Raw genomic sequence first — 19,727 nt, 5'->3', positions numbered from 1 at the left:
AATGTTATAAATTTTCCAATTACAAGCACTAGATACGAAAGACGAAGTTTTTATTTTAAATACAGTCAGTTTTAAAAACAAACAGTAACTTCAACGTAATCAAACACAAAGCACTTTCACACAAAGCAAGTCATATCCTGCATTTGTCTGTCTAAAATAAGTTTAACAAAGCAAGTTACTTTGGCGCATTCTGTAGATGATTCCATACACACAAAAACAAACACAGGCTTTGTATTTAAGGAAATTTAAGTATAGAAGGGGCAGAAGAAGGTTTTGTAGAATGCTTAATTAGATGGAACAGCTGCCAACATTATGTGTCCTATTCTCAATCCATACAAGGAATTTGAAGAGATGCAATGGACTGTGCCCATAAAACAAAACAAAGAAAACCCCACATAATTTTTTTTTTGGTCAGTGTTCTGCACCACCTCAGATTTTCCAACCATCACTCTGTAGAGAAAAGGGGAGCTAAAGGAGTAACAATTTGAAGACTTACTCACCAAATGAATATATGACAGGATTATCCAGACCAGACTGACATGGGTACTAAAGGAACTAAAAATCCTCCCCACCATGCAAGCAAATATCAATTTTGGAAACACTGCATGCTTCATTGCTTCTTCCTGTCTTGCTCTGATGATAAACTGACAAGAAGTACATTGCCTGTGAAATCCGGGGGAGGGGGGGAGAGGAATATTGTTTTACAGTAACGCATGTGGCTTGCATAAGTTAGAATCACTGCCTGTGCCATCAGAATAGAAAATTCAATGGAGCATCACCCAGGCTCTTAAAGAACATGGAAAGCATTACGGTGGTGCAGCAGCAGACAAAAAACGCAAGCTAGTACAGCATCAAAGCAGAAAGCTACAAAACTACCAGCTTTATATTTCCGTCATTCTCTCACCAGTCAGTAGCTACTCATGTAAATTCTTATGGTACAGGGAGACATATGATCAGAAACTTTTTCCAAATGCACAAGGAAGCTCTTAAACCACTTGCAGACTGACCCACAAGCAGCAGCGGTTCACAAAAACTAATTAACACAAGGCCTAGAGGTTGTATTTGCGATCCACGAAACTCCTGGATTTCAAACGTGAAGTGTTGAAATACTTTTGAGAAATTAACTTATACCAAATATTTATAGAAGGCACATTTGGCAAGAACAGTAAATGCAGTATTTTTTATTTGTATTTATTTTAGCTTTTTACTTTTACAGAGATTAATACAGTGTTAGCATCATAGCCTTGTTTAAACACCTGTCTGCCTTTTCTAGACAGGTATCATTCAAATGCATCAAGACGTTATTTGGACCAAGTCTACTGCTTATGACATGGTAAAATACTTCAACCTTCAGAGCCTCATTCCCTAATTTTTTGTGATCATCATCTTAAATAATCATATCCAGCTTAAGTTTCTCAAAACAGAACTGCTCTTTCATTTAGAAAAATCAGAGTACAAGTCTAAATGAGAAACTCCTTAACAAACATGTTACCTTCTTAATGAAGAAACGGTAATTAACAAACAATAAGATCAACAATTAAAAGACAAGGTCCTGTATCTGTGTTTTGCACGTGGAATTCAAGCCTTAAGATAAGGCTGAGGTTTGTTTATGATCTATCAGTTGACTTACATAAATGTACAAGGAAGTTTTCCAATGCTATAACCAAGGCTCTATGGGCATTTCCACCAGGGTGGAGAGAACACTTCACAGACTTATACATCAGCAGTAAAAAAACCAACCAAACAAAAACCACTGAGCAAGTATCTATTAAAAATTCCTGTATGAACATCTTTACTGCAGAGTAGAGATATGACCAGACTTGAAACTGGCAAGGAAATTCAGGTACTAGATTGAATCACCATTGATGCACAATAACCTGAGTTGTCCATTTGGTAAAGCAGCCTCCAAGAAGGAAGAAGCCTTTAGGTTTGGTTCTCTTTCAACTAAGAAAGTTCTAAAGTGAATTTTAGTGCTCATGAAAAGATGCCAGCAAATCACTTCTTTTGTCAAAGAGGGGCACCTGTCTCAGAGGCAAAAAACTCCCTGCCAGTTTGCAAACAGTGCTGTTGCAAAAGCATCAACACCAAGCATGAGACTATATAGGTCTCCATAGACGTTCTCCTCTCAGTCTGCACTGAGACTGTAAGCAAAGCACACCAGCGTGCAACATGATTGAGACAAGATTAACTGAAGAACATCACCAACCTGTTTTGCATAAAGCAGAAAGGGAAAACATTTAGTTGCTATCAACTGGTGCTGGACTGAGTGGACCACAAAGATTATGTATACTTTTTACAGACCTAAGTCAGAATCCCCTCAAGCAAATTCTTATTCAAACAATCTAGCAATAAACATTACTTTTGATTGGTTTCCAGTGACAGGATGCACAGAAACAGCCAGAAGTCTCCATGAAGCTTCAGAAAGGGCTTGTAGAGGTGCTAACCAACTTCATCAATCAATTATCAATGTTTAAACACTGCCTATAAACGTTTGTAAGAACCAATAAGAGCACTGCAGTTCGGACAGGTGTGATCCACATCCTTTAGGGCATCAATGCAGAAGGGAATTAAGCAGCAGCCAGCTATACACCTGCAAAGAAAAAAAAAAAAAAAAAAATCTGTTTTACCACTTGTTACATACACAAGAAGGTAAAATACATTTCCTGCAAAAGCTGTCAGTAAAATTGGTGCCATGAAGCTTTAGGAAGAACACAAATGGCTATGGAGTCCATCACTCTAGTGTTCTAGAGCTGCTTTAAGGTCCTATAGGACTTAAATGCAGATGTAAGCTATTCAAACCATAAAGGGTCAGGTCCCAGACAGAATGAGAAAGCAACAAAGCTGAGAGCTTTGTTACTCCTTAGAGCTGTAAAAGGTCATGCAAGAAGAGAAAAATAAAGTGCAAATTGGAATCAACCTACCCCAGCAGGCAGAGGCCACCACATGACAGCCAAGTCAAAGCTCCTGAGTCATATGAGAGACGTGTCACTATCATCTGGTTACAGGAAGGGCAGCACATCTGAACTGGGCGGTCATAAAATACTACTGGTTGCTGCACATACACTGTCTGAACTGTAACTGAGCAGAGACATACGCTGTTTACTCAATGGGTAAATAAGGAAAAAAGGATAGTTACTCAACTTCCTCTGAGCTAGAACCAGCTATTACTGTGAAATATTTGAGGCTCAGAGCAATGAAATGCACAATGACAAAGAGAAATCACCATGGCATTGCCTAATGTAGAAACACACAGCCTTAAGAATAAGGCTGCATTAAAAACTGCAGAAAGTCAAATGATGTTATTGATACCAGTGCACACTGAAGGATTCACAAGAATTGATTCACCTTATTCCCTTCAAAAATATTTTTTGAAAGGTGGGGAACACCTGTGAACTACAATCGTTCATCTTCTGCACAGCACCTATTACACAGCCACCTGACAGCTCCTTAACATGAGGTACAGTGGAGTTTTTGAGGCTTACTGGGGTTAGTCGCTGGTGTAGGCTCTCCCATGTATGGGGGAGGGTTCATTCCCTTCCCATCTGGTTTCTGGCCAGGTTCTGGGACAGGATAGGGGTGAGGATAGCTCACATTGATTCCTGTTGTTTCCTCATAAGAAGGTGGTGCAGATGGGACAGGGACGCCACTCGGAGCAGACATTGTATCTAAAACATAACAGAGAAAGTTATAACAAAAGACATTATTTATTGAGGGCAAGTGACAACTAGTTAGGCTCTATTCAGACAGAAAGCAAGAAGATAATGAAATTAAAATGCACCTTTACCAGCATAAAATTTATTGACTGTTACTTGGTTTTGATAGTATTAAATGTTAATCTTGATTTCATTGTTGTTGTTGCTTCCTTCCCTCTTCCTTTTCACAGGGTAGTTTTTACACTTTTTCCCACCACCAATTCTTCCTTTATAAATTAAAAATGCTAAAACAGGGACATGGGGCATCTTTATTAGTAAACTAAGCTATCCGGCAGTTTCTCCCAATTCTCCAAGAACAGTATTTCAGATCCCTCTCGTTCTCCTGAAAAAAAATCAAACAGTACGACAGGCCACATGATAGCTGCTAACTAACATGAGCCTGGTTTGTGGTGAAGCTCAAATATTTAAAAAAGACTATCTCTGCTCTGATTCAAAATAAAAAAATTCTATTCAAGGAAAAAGAAACCCCAAACAATTAAGTACATCCAACTCAACTGAAAGCTTTTACAACTCTCAAATATGTCTAAGGTTGCCATTTTTGCTGCTTACCAAAGTTTCAATGAGTTTGTTAATGCGGCTTTCCTCCACCAACTGTTATTTCATTACAGAGTACAAGAATGCGAACCATTACATCTTCCCAAAATGGAAAGAAATGACTGTGATTTCAGTGCAGACTTCCTCTCTTTCTCCCTGCCTACCCACTTCCTATACTCTGCCCACCAATTTCTTTGTTGAACAATCTCTCACGGCATCAATGCTGATTCAGCATCTCCCTTTTTCTCTTCCTCCTAAGGATCATCAGACACCTCTCCAAGAACCACACTCCATTCTCTGTTGTTGCACATTCGATCCCTCTGTATACATGCAAGTCTTTTCACTCAGTACTATCTGGGAAAGGCAACCTGTATTTGGAATATTAATTCTATATTCTTATAGTAATATAGAAGCTATAATTAACCATAGCACTAGTATGAATAAAAGGAATAAGAGAAATTGCACTGATGAGGGAGAACAAAAAGAAAAAAAAAGTATGTTAAGAAATAAAAATACCCACAATATAGCATTACTTTCAAAGCTTGTTGTTTTGAAAACAGCAGCTTGCTGGATATACGCAGTGTCTTGTGGTGCAAGACACCAGGCAGTCTAAGCTCAACCATTTTCCCCATTGTTCGTATCACATCTTGGGACACCAATGCATTGCATGGTAATAACAGGACCTAAACATACACAGCTTAGCCAACTTGGTAGTCACATGCTTCAGAAAACTATTTGCAAGGTTCACAGCTCAACTTCCTTTTCTACCCTACACAAAAATGACATCTCCTCCCGAAAATAAACCAAAGAGGAATGTGTTTAAGTGCAGACACAAGCTGATTCAAAGCTGAACATTAAAGATCAAAGTTCAGACCTGGTTAAATTCTCAAGGCCAACCAGTGAACAATCCTTTCCTCACAAGCTACACTGTGGATTTTTACAGTCCAGGAAGTATGCTGTAACTTGGCTGCCCAATATGCAGAGTCACTACACAGAAGGACAAGGAAAAGAAGAGTGAAGAATCAAACGAGAGTAACATTGTCCATGAAGACCCTGCTGGCTTTCTGGCCCAGAAGATTGGGGGGGGGGGGGGGGGGGGGGGGGGGGGGGGGGGGGGGGGGGGGAAGGTGGGGAAATCTCAGCATAAAACCTGGCTAATCCTTACATTGTTAAATTGCCTTCAGGGAATTTAGTTCCTGAGAAAATGGAAGATCACAATTTCTTTCACACTGAAATCAATACATAGTCACAGCAGACAGTGGAGGAACAACAGACAGTGGAGAACCAACCTACAACTGTTGTGCAATGACCTGAATAATCCTTTTACGTTTAAGCTAGAATGATTACTTTATCAGAGAATTTATTATTCCAAAGTAGAGATAACTGTTGTGAAACTATGCATCTACAACCACGTTCTCCCAGATTACCTCATCCCATTCTGTTTACGTGTGCGGATGAAGTCCAGAATTCGTTTGCTATTTTCAGTATACTGCAATGCTCAAAAGCACCAGTTTAACGAACAACTGCATCAGCAAGATTCATCCCAGGAAAGCATGTAGCCATTTTGTGCACAGATCTGGAACTTCTCCACTGCATATTCTGAAAAAGGATCTTCTCATCACCATTTCAAGACATTTGTGTAACAGCCACCCTGAGGTCTAAGCATCCTGGACTTCTCAATTAACACATGGAGTCCTACTATTAGTGAGCTATGAAAGAACTGCCTAATGAACCCCCTTTTTCCTTTGGTCTCCTGAAATCTGGCTTTTTGTACTGTTTAAAATGCACCTCTTTCCACCTATCACTCAATAAATATATCACATTCTTCATTCAGAAGAATTGATCACTTCAGCAGCTAGACTGCAGAGAAGGATCCAGCAGATCTACCAGACCAGAAGCTGAATATAAGCTGACAGTGCCATGAAAACGGCAAACACCACGCAGGGATGCGTAAGCAGAACCAGTATCTGTATGACAGTTGAAAAAGTTCTGCTGCTCTGGGAAAGCCCCCATGGGAGTACAGTATCTAAGAAACAAATAGGTGAATAGATTCCAAAGAAAAGCACCAAGAACAATCATAAAGGCTAGAAAAGAGGACTTGGAGAAAAAGTCAAAGAAATTGAGTTTCCTTAGTTTCAAAAGACCAGAGAGAATAATGAAGACAGACAAGTAGCAATGAAGAACTAAACAAACTCCTCTGAGAGTAAACTTTAAGGAAAACTGTAAGAAAAACTTTGAAATAATAAGCTTTTCCCTATGTCTATTAATAAAGACTATTTAAGCACTAGGTAAATTGGCAAGAGAGTTGCAGAGCCTTCCCTCCTGAAAGTTTTAAGAACAGTTACACATGTCAGAAATTATATGTCATTCAGCATTAAGTGGATTAGAGAACCTCTTCACATCCCTTCCAACTGTATTTTCCATTATTTCAACACTTGCTTTTGAAAATAAATGCAACGTCTTTTCATTTTAAACACCTACTTTTATGTACACTGTTCAGAAGTGAGATGCTACATCTTCTGAAGAAAGTAAGGCCCAATCCTGAACAAACTGCTTGCAAACCAGCCCCTAGAGCTCATTGCAGGACTGGGTCTAGAACTAACTGAAAACCAGCTTCCTCTACTTAAAAACAAACAAATAAAACACACACTAAAAAAAACCCCAACCAATCAAAAAAACCAAACCAACCATGATTATAAATAGTTTCTGAGTATCAAACATATTCAAGGTTCAGATAAGATAGTAACTGCAGTAAATTGATATGGCAATAAGCATTAACCCAAGGATTAGACAGTAATGAAAACAAAGGTGAGAGGGACATTTTAGAAAGGATTTTCAGCATTTTATTTCAGCTTAGGCAAGACTTACAGCCTGGGTTAGTAAGTAAACTGCCTGTTATACTTCCCTATGCAATCTCTTACGGCACTAATAGACTTTCCATAGTTTCCATTTGCACTTTGCTCCCTGCAAATAGGTACAGAGCAGCTTATAACTTTAATCATAATATGTTTTACAGATACATTCTTATATAAAATACCACTGATACAGACATGTCTGGGAAGAGCAACTAATGCATAATGCCCGATTACAAAGAGGACAAAACATTAATATTACAAACCAACCCCAGGTCATATAAAGTGACATAGAATCTTAAGCATCCATATAGGATAGGGAAGACTTGAATGTCTAACACCTTAACAAACTGCACCCAGCTACTTATGAAACAGCTGCAATTTACTAATTGAAAGATAAACAGGCACAAAAGCAAGCTGATGGCAGAAGCAGAAACTGAACCCACAAGTTCTGCCTTCCTAAAGCAGACTCTCAAATGCTGCTCCCAAATAATTCAAAAGGGAAGACTGTTTGGTGACAGGTACCCGACTGCAAGAAAAGACAAAGGATAAGAGATGTAACAGGAAAGTCAAATACACCAAAAAGTTATCTGGAGGTAGCATATACACAAACCATGAGGCAACATTAAAGCTATCTCAAACCAGGATATGCAAACATTGAAAGACCAACAAGCACACTAAATACAAGACCAGGCCTTTTACACTGATACACAAGAAGTTTCCATTTACATTTGGAAGTTTCAGATCCAAACACCATGAAGCACAGAGAAGAACTGAGCAGTTCTAGCTTCTGTTCCCAGACTCTCACTACTCTTTTGCTTCGAGTCTTTAGAAATGCATGTGGTAAGACAAAGACCAATGGCTTCAGCTACCCCTCCCACATCATTCTTCTGCTCTTCATAAAAAAACTTCTTGTATTCCAGGTGCACAATGGTAAGGTGGACATTGACTCACTGTGCCCAGCTGCACTCTAACTTTGGGCAGATGAGTCACTAGACACCAGAGAAGAATTAATAAAGCAGCAAAAGCACCAGCTCCCTCCTCCAGATTTTTCTTTTTTGTTCATTCACTCAAGAGAAAGAATCACAAGTACGTAGAGCTGCAAGCACTTTTCTCAGCCCAAATCACTTTCTTCATAAGCACACATTGGAACAACATTGGCATGGGACAAAGCACCCTTCCAGTTCATTCCTTTCTGCGGAGGTCAATTGCTCTACATACAGAAGAAAGCTGGCATAAAGGGAGGAAGAAAGGCTGGTAAAATCCACAGCATTCACAAACCACTCTATTCAAATGAAACCAGATTAGTTACTTATGCTAGCTGGAGAGACCAGGAAGACCAGTAACAAATTCTACCGACAGAACACTGCATGGATACCCTTCTCTCCAATGGAGAGTACAGCACAGCTCTATGTCACTTTTACAACTGCAGTAAAGCCACATGAATTCTGGGGAATAGAAACCTTTTGAAACTGTTGAATACTTAGTAAAACCCAGTAGTGTGCAGCAGTTTTTGCAGGGTTTTGCATTTTGCAAAATCATATTTCAGCTAATTCAAACAATCCCCCCCATTTTAATTCCTAAACTCTAACTCCATGCAGCAATCTGAAACCAGAAGCAGGGTCTGCATTTGCTCCCTACCCAGAACTGCCAATTTTAACATGGCAGAGAATTTGCAGGCTGTACCTGAAAAAAAAAAAAAAAAAAAAAAAGCACAACACCTGGCTAAACTTTCCTTTTATCTTGCTATTGGAGAAAGTGAATTGAGTGAATCAGAACTTCTAAGGTAACTTATCTTAAGAACTTATTAACCAAGCATTCATTATAAAGCCAAGATTCTTACAGCCTTCTATCACGGGCCTCAGGGTTTGTATCTGACTAAAATCATCCAAGATAAAACTTTGACTTTAAACTAGCAGTATGCTCAGAGGCAGCTACACATTGCAGAAGGATTCAACAGAGTTATATCTCATCAGACAAGACAACTGTCCAATAATGTTTATGTCTAATTAAAATCTAGACTATGACCTACATAGGTTATTTTAAATAGCTGCACAGCGTTCCTCAGTACGCCCTCCCACAACATGGGTTTGTAAAAAGTTGGGCAGTTTCTTCAGAATGCTAATTGAAATATCAAACTGTAAAACCTAGTGTAGATGAGGAAGACTCTTACTCTGACCTTCTTCATCAAGATGCATACAGGCATTACAGCGAAAATAAGAAAGAATGTATGTTTATCACAGTCCAGAAGCTACACAGGTCTTAACGTGCCCAAAACAATAGGTTGCCCTGTGATAACCTATGCCTGCTACAACTGCCAGACAGTACACATTCACATATTAACTTATGCCACTGTCTGTTCTAGGAAGGGAAATGTATTCAAGATTCCCTTCCTCCCAAGGGGCAGATTTACTGTAAGAACATTAGGGCGCCATTATCTGTGTCATGCTCCCAAATACAGAGACAGACAAACCTAAAGGGCTGCAGTCATCTTCCCCTTCCCTCCTCACACTCCATTCACGATGCAGGCCAGTCAGGGTCAGAATCTGGCTCACAGGCCTTTCATGCATCTTCACCTAGTGATAATCACTGTAACTACAAACTGTTCCCTCCACACCCAAAACTGAATGCATATTTATTACCATTTTCTCACCATAGGATGCATCCTCCATCTTATGAAAGTTTTTTATATTGCCCAGATCAGTATATTAACGTTATGTAGTTTAAAACTGCAGCCTTTTTCTGAAGACAGGATGCAAATGTGTATTCTAGGAATGCAGAAAAATACCTTTTGCCCAAGGACAAACAAAAACAAACACGGGAGGGGGAACAAGTCAAAAGCAGAAAGGTAAGTCAAGTCATTCATGCCTTACCCAACAATTACAGATGAATCATTAGGCAACATTTTTTTTAATCCCAACTGGTCTCCTGACCTGCACGAGAGTCTAGCAGAAATGGATTCCACAGCAGCACACAGGTAACAGCAACAGCACCTCAAGGTTAGCTGTGGGTAGATAATCTCTCTGCCCCTTATCGGGGAGGAGAAAAAAAGGTCTGCACAGTCCCCACACTAACACACCACACGAGGAGAAACTTATGCGCAGAAGTGTTGCTCCTGGGTGGCTGGAGAAGATGGAGGAAACTGTAGAGTCATCCCTCTCTCCCTGTCCAGCCAAACCTGAGCCTGGCACCTGCTTTTAATACAGTAGTAAGTATTGCTCTTCTAAGAGTGGAAAAGCAAATACACTTACTACCTTACAGAACAATTTTCCTTATCTGAAATCTTCCTCAGCCACTGAGGTACAGACCAAAAATGCTCTGCTTCCTTTTAAATAGGCTCCCTCAAAACTAAATAATTATGTCTGTATTTGCTTGAAGTCCTTCCAAAACAAACTTTAGCATAAAGAAAATATAATTTTTAGTTTAAATCAGAGTGTATGTCTGTCATAAGGAATTTTTATAAAAGATAAGCATAGTTAGCTATATGAAACTTTGAACTAAGAACATTTTCATTGTTTGGTATGGATTTACAACTTTCCTGTTTTTATCAAAAGAAATTTATATCCTTAAAACAGCGCAATAGCAAATGTCCTAAATCAATCTAAGACTATTTCTACCAAAAGAAAGATCCAACTTGCCACTTCGGCTGTCTACCACTATGGAGTGAGTTTTCAGCCACATCAGTTCCTTAGTCTCACCGGCCACACAATAGCATAAATGCTAGTGTTACAAGGGGAGATGGCAACAACATTCACGCAAGGGAACGTCAGCAGATCATGAAACCAGACCCAACATCTCAGACCATCTGTTTTTACTTTCATAAAGCATCATTCCAAAACTCAGAATCAATACATACGCACTCTCAGCAAGAGAAGGGACATTTCCGTTACACACATTTATTAGGATGACTTAGAAAAGAAGTACATAGTTTGTTTTTATCTTCCACTGTAAGGAATGTTGCTGAACGTGAATTTATCTGAACTCATTACATCAAATTGCTTTCTAGAGAATTTTTACTGAGAGGTACAACACACTAGCAACGATGCCATGCAAGACAAGGCAAGGACAAGAAAACAAAGTAAGCCTGTATCTGGCTATCCAAGTGATGAACAAGGTGGCGATATCATCAAGAAAGCATACTTTTTATAAGAGTATAAGAAGTGATTATTTTCATAGATTTCTTAGCAGTTTTCATTTTTTCGGGGACTTTTATTGAACGGTATATATGTTGGATGAAAAGAAACAAGACATGTAAATTTGGTCATTCACATTTGGGTGCAAGACAGTAGATCTCAAGCAGGGACATTCTAGCTTTTACCCAGAATGAGGACACAGGGCTGGGCACCACCTCTTGGGAGCACAGCAGAGGAGCTGGCAGGAGAAATGGCGCCAGAGGAAAGCTGCAAAACAGCATGGCATGTGAGAGGCTTCAGCTGAGCAAGGGAGCAGACACGACTGAGAACAAAACCAGAAGATGCGCACGGTTGTCAGGAGCACAAGAGCCAAGCCACTGTCTCCCTGCCATTGCCATCTAACCCTGAAAGCTTGCAGCTTGTCTCAAACTCCTGCCAGACTCTCAGCTCCCACTGCTCTATTCCCAGCCCAACCGCCTTCTCCTGGATATAATGTCCTTCACATATCCCCACTGCCCAAGCTTATTCCAAGAAGCTATGCTCCTCAATTTGAAAGACATTACCTGAGCAGGACTCAAAGCACAGAGTACACCACAGCCTGCACTCGGCGGGGAAAGAAACATGGGGAAAAAGTCTCAGGCACTAAGAAAATTAAAAAAAAAAAAAAAAAAAAAAAAAAAAAAAAAAAGGAGGTTTGACTTACTTGGATTGTTGCACTTTTGTTACACACGGCAGAAAGTTGCTGGCTATAGACAACTGTGGTATCTGATCTTTTAAGTCCAGGAAAACACCCACTGGGAATACCAGTAGAATCTGTAGGCAACACACACAAGGGCAAAGAACAGATTAGCTGGAAGGAAACAGAAGCTACGACTGGACAGTTTTTACTAGAAGCAAACAAAAGGTACGGTAAACGAGCCAGATAATAATGCAGAATTTCCCCATCGGGACCGTAGCTGGCTGTAAATAATTCTATAACAAGAACAGAAGTAGGAAACACACTTTGGAATAGAAAGTTGTAACTGAATACAAAGTCAAAGGGCCTTGAACTACCTCACCTAATTAGGTTGTAAGCAGGTGGCTGATCCAAATGACCTCCAGAGATCCCTTGTCCAACCTAAATTACTCTATAACCACCCAGAAAACAGAAGTTAGGTTACTGTACTAGAAAAAGATTACAACGGTTCACTTCTGGTTTTATCCATACACTAAAGACTAAATACTAAGTTATGACAAAACTGATGCAAAAGATACCAGTCATGATGTAAACAAAAGAAATTCATTTGCTTTAATGACTTCGTCACTCAGGACAATTCTCCAGAAAACTGCCTTAATTGCTGGGCTGTCTCCGTTGCTGCCACCTTGGTTCAGGTTAGAGAAGCACTAATTCATCCCAAGTACAGAGACTGGCAGCAACAATAGGAACTATATGGCTATTAAATACTCCTTCCACCCCAAGTACTGTTGTACACCTAGTGGAATGCAGATTCTGGATCAGTATCTTGATATCAAAAGGAAGCTGGGTTTTATTAGTGGACCTGACATGTTGTTATTTTTTTCCCTTACTTCACAAGACATAATGTAAATATATCTATTAGCGAACACAGGAATTTAAGACCATTTTAAGACAAGCTTGATTTTCTTGCCTTTTTGTGAGATGCTCTAGAAACTCCAGCCTATCATGGTTCCAAACTTTGTAACAAGTCTTAGCCTTAACTCATAACCAGCTTCTCTTGTGTCTACATCATCCTTTAAGCAGTTACATATCCTAATGTTTATCTCATATACTTCTACTACTGTCACTTCCCAACAACATTTCTCAACCACTGCCTCCTGTGTAGTAAACCTCTGCTGGTCTTACAATGTCCTTGTTGCCCCCTCACCACTCATGTCTGTATCTGTCCATGTCAACACTGCTGCCCTCCAAGATCACCCATCTCTTCCTTTCCATCCTGTACCTAGGCATAATCAGCTACCACCACACACCACCTGAGCGGGCACGGAGCTCAGTTATGCAGCCAGTCACCCTCAGTGTGTCTGCAGCCGTGCGGGCCAATTCCTCTGCTGAGTCAGAAGCTAGTACTTACTTCCCTTATTGTATATACCACCTACACACCTGTCCACATACCAAAAAGAAAAAAGTAATCGAAAATTGTTGTTGGTTCCTGCTCTGGTAAGCTATTTATTCAGCCTCTCCCTCACTTACCATCCAAAAAATCTCTCCCTTAAACCTTCAACTACAAGGATAAGGCTCTGTGGACACACATCTCTAGACTGCAAACCTCAAAGAAAGTTAAGTGTTATTTCTAAGCAACATAAACAAGTTCATTTGTAATCCATGACTGCTCTTCTCCAGCCAAGCCAATTCCTGTACATGTTTCCACAGTCATTCTTCAAAGTTTTAAAATAGGCCTCAGGTAGCATCTCTTGATTTTACACTTTTTCTGACCATGTCTCTCAAGTCAAAAAGCCCTTTCAAGACCTGAAAGATGCCTACAAAGAACTTCGCAGGTACAAAAGACAACACGCAAAAAGAATTTCAGGCTTAAGCATCCGATTAGGGCTGGAGTCACCCAATCCACACAAAGTACACCTAAGACCCAGCGCACAAGCTTCCCAACAATGACACAAGCCTCTTCACTTTCCTGGAGTACAGAAAAGTCTCTCGAATACTGCTGCCTTCCTTACACAACACAGCTTTCACCAGGATTTCAGTGAAGTCTATAAACATTTCTATAAAGAACTTGTCACAAGTTTGTTCACTCTTCCAGGTTACACAGGACTAATCTGCTGCACTGGAGGCATGGTAATACATCAGTAAACGCTACTAATGTTTATCCATTTCAGCAGTCCCACGGTCTTCCCAGCAGACTAAGTAGAAATGCAGAAAGGTTTATTAGAAAGGGCATTGTGCACTCAGTCCAGTGTGGGTTTTACAGTAGCCACGTAGCTAGGACAAACACAGGAGCTGGTACGGAAGGACAGACTTGGCTACAGGTGCAGCGTGTACGCCGGAACAGTAATTGTCGTAACCCATCACTTCCTTGAGGACAGGCATTGCTCTTTCACACCTCTCTCATACTCACACCGCAGCTTTGGCAGGCTGAAGAGGGAATAAGACAGCAGTCAAAGATGACTAAACTCAGTAACTTTTTGTGACGATATTTGTAGTATCAAATATTCCACAGCTGTATTTTTAAAACCCACTGACTTCCTGGTTTTTTTTTTAGAAAAAGAAAAGTTTCCCCTTGTGACTAAACTACAGAGCTGAATGCTGGTCAACAGCCCCCAGTCACAGTGTGCTGGTTTTGGCTGGGGGTGTGTGGTGGGTTGACCCTGGCTGGATGCCAGGTGCCCACCAAAGCCGCTCTGTCACTCCCCCTCCTCAACTGGACAGGGGGAGAGAAAATAAAATTAAAGGTTCGTGGGTCGAGATAAGGACAGGGAGATCACTCACCAACTACCATCATGGGCAAAACAGACTCGACTTCGGGAAAAATTAATTTATTACTAGTCAAATCAGAGTAGGATAACGAGAAATAACACCAAATCTTAAAAACTCCTTGCCCCCACCCCTCCCTTCTTCCCAGGCTTAACTTTACTCCTGAACTTTCTACCTCCTCCTCCCCTGCAGCGACACAGGGGGACAGGGAATGGGGGTTTGGGTCAGTTCATCACACATTGTTTCTGCCGCTCCTTCCTCCTCAGGGGGAGGACTCCTCACACTCTTCCCCTGCTCCAGTGTGGGGTCCCTCCCATGGGAGACAGTCCTCCACGAGCTTCTCCAAAGTGAGTCCTTCCCACAGGCTGCAGTTCTTCACGAACTGCTCCGGCATGGGTCCCTTCCACGGGGTGCAGTCCTTCAGGAAAAGACTGCTCCAGCATGGGTCCCCTGCGGGGTCACAAGCCCTGCCAGCAAACCTGCTCCAGCATGGGCTCCTCTTTCCATGGGGCCACAGGTCCTGCCAGCAGCCTGCTCCAGCACGCGCTTCCCACGGGGACACAGCCTCCTTCAGGCATGCACCTGCTCCGACATGGGGTCCTCCACAGGCTGCAGGTGGATATCTGCTCCACCATGGACCTCCATGGGCTGCAGGGGGACAGCCTGCCTCACCATGGCCTTCACCACGGCTGCAGGGGAATCTCTGCACCAGTGCCTGGAGCACCTCCTCCCCCTCCTTCTTCACTGACCTTGGTGTCTGCCGAGTTGTTCCTCTCACATACTCTCACTCCTCTCTCTGGCTGCAACTGCTACTCCCCTGCAGCTTCTTTTCCCTTTCTTAAATATGTTATCACAGAGGCACTACCACTGTTGCTGATGGGCTCGGCCTTGGCCAGCGAGGGGTCCGCCTTGGAACCCGCTGACATTGACTTTGTCGGACATAGGGGAAGCTTCCAGCAGCTTCTCACAGAAGCCACCCCTGTAGCCCCCCTGCTACCAAAACCTTGCCACGCAAACCCAATACAGGGTGCACAAAAAGTTGGGAGGAGACACATCCGGGACAGCTGACCCCAACTGACCAAAGGGATATTCCATACCATATGATGTCATGCTCAGCAATAAAACTAGGGAGAAGGTTGGCGGGGGGGGCCACTGCTCGGGGACTGGCTGGGCATTGGTCAGTTGGTGGTGAGCAACTGTTTTCATTTGCATCACTTGTCTTTCTTGGGTTTTATTTCTCTCTGTTATTTTCCTTTTTATTAAAATTGTTATTCTTATTATTATTTTATTTCAATTATTAAACTGTTCTTATCTCAACCCACGAGTTTTCTCACTTTTACCCTTCCAATTCTCTTCCCCCTGTCCCGCTGGGGGGGGAAGTGAGCGAGCGGCTGTGTGGTGCTTAGTTGCCAGCTGGAGTTAAACCACAACACACAGCTCCTTCTGCTGCACACACACTGTGCAACCAAAGACCATCCTCACCTCTGCTTTACTGAAGAGCGAGTTCAAAGAAATCAACACCCTTTCCTAGATTTCAAAATGGTCATGATCATAACTTCCAGCACGAACACTTCTAGTCTTGATATTTAACATTCAATGCTTATTTTTAAATGATGTTCCATTTTTCATTTCTTACCACTGACTAGTTTTGGACAGCTGGTTCAATTTAAAAATGACTCCTATGCTTTTTCGCTTTTCCCCACCCCCCCCTCTTCCTGAAGACAGATGTGAACAGGTCTCGGGTCTTCGCAGCGCTTGGCAGCATCCCTGGCATGGCAATCACCTCTCCTGTGCCTTTCTTCTTCTTAAGTTAGTGTTTCAAATCTGAAGCACAGGTAACATTTACCAAGTACTACAGTGAATGGTATAAAACTAAAACCAAGTATCAGTCTCTAAGTTATCTATCAAAACAGAAATTCCTAATAAAGAACAAGATGACATCAGGACTACAAAACAATCTCCTCAAAATACCAAGTATTGTGGAGGTAACCACAACGTCAGCTTTTCAACTTAATTTTGCTAATGTCCCTTCTGCTTTAAACGTCAACTTTGACGAGATATTTGAACTATTACTTCATACAGCCAGTGCAAACATGTGTCTCTCAATCCTGGGCACTACTTGAAGATTAGCCTGGGGACAAGAGAAAGAGAAGGTAACAACCCACCTCTCTGCTTGGTCTAAAAAGAAAAAAAACAAGAACAGAAAATAATTGCTTACAAATACAGCTTTCCTAACCCAGCTTGGCCAAGCAAATATGTTGTTGCCCTTCCCTTACTCTTTATCTCTTGCTAAAATTTGACACGATTTAATCCCTTACGTTAAACAATTCCTACTCGGTCCTCTTCACTAGAAATCCCAAGTTGCTCTCCAACACCAGAGGTAATTACAGGGGCTCCCTGCACAGCAGAGTTTAAGACAGCTGCTGATCAGCAGCACCTGGAATGAAACACAGGTTGGAGGCTAATCTTTTTTTTAAACAATCAGGCAGGATATACAGGTTTATCAGAACACTCGGAATTTTTGCAGTGCACAGCAGCAAGCCGTAACACAGCACTTGCTTGGGCCACCATCTTGATTATCTGAACTCCGGACAATAACTCCCTAGTTCACCAACCTGCTGAGAAATATTATGTTAAAGTTGTGTAAATTTCTCAGGCATTCATGACAATAAAATTCAGTAATAATTACAAAAAAAGGCTATGATATCTTATTATTTTAGTAAGACAACCAATGCCATTCGAGTCACACTGAATTTTATACTGGCAAAATAGAAATGGTACTATACAGTGTATTCTCCCCAGCAGGACAGGTTACAGACATTTGTTGATTACTTGGTAAAAGTAACATACTAATCTCAGAATAATCATTTGAGTGGCTTCAACTCGGGTACTGGTGAGGCCGGTAAACCCCCTCCCTGGGGCAGGGCACAGCCGTTTTGAAATAAACTGCTGCTGCGCCGCTCTCAAGCCCATTCCCTGAGGAAAGGGACACTCTCCGCCCGAGTCCGGCTGCCGCCTGCAACAGTTGAGTTTCGTTTATCTTACAGCTCACAGCTTCAGCTCTGGCCTCGCCGGCCCCGCGCCCGCAGCCGAGCGGGCAGGAGCCGCCGCCCACGGCCTCCTCCGCGCCGTCTCCCGACCGTCCCGCCGGGACCGGGACCGCGCCCGCCCCTCTCGGGGCACCGCTGGCGCCCGCGAAGCCCCAGCTTCCCCCAGCGCCCCGGGGGCTCCTCCGCGGCGGGACCGGCCCGCCGAGCGAGGCAGCTCCCCCGTCCCGCAGCCGGGCCGGAGGGGTCCGGCCCTGCCTGGGCGCCGCTGGAGGGCTGGGAGCGGCCCCGGGAAGGGCAGAGCTCGGGCCCGGGAGCGGCGGCCGGCGCTGCGCCCCTCGAAAGCGGCCCCGGCAGTGGAGCAAAGTTTCCCACCCCCGCCCTGCTTGCCGCGGGAGCGGATCCCGGCGGGGTCCGTCCAGCACCAGCCAGACTCCGGGCAGCGCGACAGAGCCCGGCGCGCCTAGCGTCGCCCACAGTGGCCCCGCGGCCCTTACCGCTCCGCACCGGGTGCCTGCCTGCCCGCCCTCCTCTCCGCTCGGGTGAAGCCACCGTGCCGCAGGGCTTGTCCCGTGCCCACCCTCGCCTTCCTCCTCCCCTTCCCCCGAGAACCTCGAGCGGGCGCCCGCGGGGGGCTGCCTCGGGAGGACAGTCCGCCGCCCCGAACCCTGGGCCCGGGACAGGCCCTGCCCGGAGCCCCGCTGGTCGGAGGGAGCTGCCTCCCCCCGCCCGCCCGGACCTACCGGCAGCGCCTCGCCCGTTCCTCACCGAGCTGGGCCTCCCCGTGCCCGGGCTGCGAGCGGAGCTGGCGCGTCCCCGCACCTGGGAGCGGCGCGTCTGAGCACTGGCAGGAGGAAAACGAAAGGAGAAAAAAAGTTTGTGGAAGTACAAACATGACTGACGCACACCGCCGTAACTCCCCCACTCTGCCAGACAAACGGCCAGTCCCGAGTATTGGGGAACTTTGCAGCTCTTGCTAAGAGGCTTACTCGTAGATCGACAAATTAAAACAAGCGATCTGCAACTTTCCTATAGTGAGCGTAGCCAGACTCTACATTTTGTAGCACAGGAGGAAAAAACCCTCCCCTAATTCTACAATACCCCTTATGTTACCAAGATCAGTTAGTTCAGACACCACCACATGAAAGAAAAAAAAAAAATTATCAAAGAACCCTTCAACAGATACAGTTATTTTAAGTAGTGCCCTTACAGGCAATTAAATTGGATTCAGTCCTTGGAAAATACAGAGTACGTCACTCCTTCCTCTATCCGACCCAACAGCTCAAAGATAAGACAGAAAATGGATTACTGGCCAGATCCCTGAAAGGGATTCAACAAGGACTGCTTCACCTGCTATAGTTTAGGTGAACAAGTTGGCAAGACATACTATTGAAGTGCTTTAATCTACTGTAGACTGAAGGGAGTCAATAACCCGGGGGCTCAGCAGGGATTGTGCGTTAGGCCTTTTGGCTGAAAGCATCTAAAATCCGTTGAAGTCCTATTTTTGTGTTTAAATCCTTTCTTGGACCTCGCCCTAAGTAACATGTATAAAGCTTCAATTCAAACCCATCCCAGAGCCAGGATTCAGGTTTCATAGGACAAAAGGGGCTCTCATCCCAAGTGACAATAAGCCCAACAGTCACAGTAATCTACTGAATCGCCTGCAGGTACAAGTACTCGGGGTTTTCATCAGATGTTGGAGTATGAAGGCTCTGGTGGCGTGAATACTCCCAGTCCCCTGATTCAGGGCAGGCGGGGAGGCGGGGGGGTGTGTAATTCAGCAGCATTCAGTCCTTCCTATGAGTTAGCATTTGAACCTGAGAGTAGAACTAGACTTAGAGGTGAATAAATTTTCATCATTTTCATAATATATTAACGTGATTTCTTGATATTTTTCTCAGAAGTAGAATACGAGTAATTTTGGCTTTGGTGCCCTGGCTTAACTAAAATCGGAATAATTGTCCTCTTTGTAACTAAATCCCCTTCCCCAGGTGGCTTTGAGCAGC

At 43.1% G+C, this 19,727-nt stretch overlaps 1 protein-coding gene across 5 annotated transcripts; it reads right to left on the bottom strand.

The window, feature by feature from the left end:
* Positions 1-39: 39 nt before the first annotated feature.
* On the bottom strand, positions 40-18,559 carry LITAF (lipopolysaccharide induced TNF factor). Of its 5 annotated transcripts, none has more exons than XM_050906271.1 (5): positions 18,465-18,559; positions 11,936-12,045; positions 3,483-3,665; positions 2,922-3,078; positions 40-2,590 (listed from the first exon to the last, which is right to left on the bottom strand). In XM_050906271.1, exons 3-5 carry the CDS (start codon positions 3,658-3,660, stop codon positions 2,482-2,484), a joined length of 444 nt encoding a protein of 147 aa, XP_050762228.1. In that variant the 5' UTR covers positions 3,661-3,665; positions 11,936-12,045; positions 18,465-18,559; the 3' UTR covers positions 40-2,481. The 5 variants fall into 5 exon arrangements, with proteins under 5 accessions (XP_050762228.1, XP_050762229.1, XP_050762230.1 ...); XM_050906272.1 differs by having other exon boundaries at positions 18,490-18,554; XM_050906273.1 differs by lacking the exon at positions 18,465-18,559 and adding an exon at positions 18,219-18,284.
* Positions 18,560-19,727: the final 1,168 nt, after the last annotated feature.

The sequence above is a fragment of the Gymnogyps californianus genome, chromosome 15 (assembly GCF_018139145.2).
Source record: "Gymnogyps californianus isolate 813 chromosome 15, ASM1813914v2, whole genome shotgun sequence".
NCBI classification, from domain to species: domain Eukaryota; kingdom Metazoa; phylum Chordata; class Aves; order Accipitriformes; family Cathartidae; genus Gymnogyps; species Gymnogyps californianus.
This window is presented reverse-complemented; position numbering and strand designations above follow the sequence as displayed.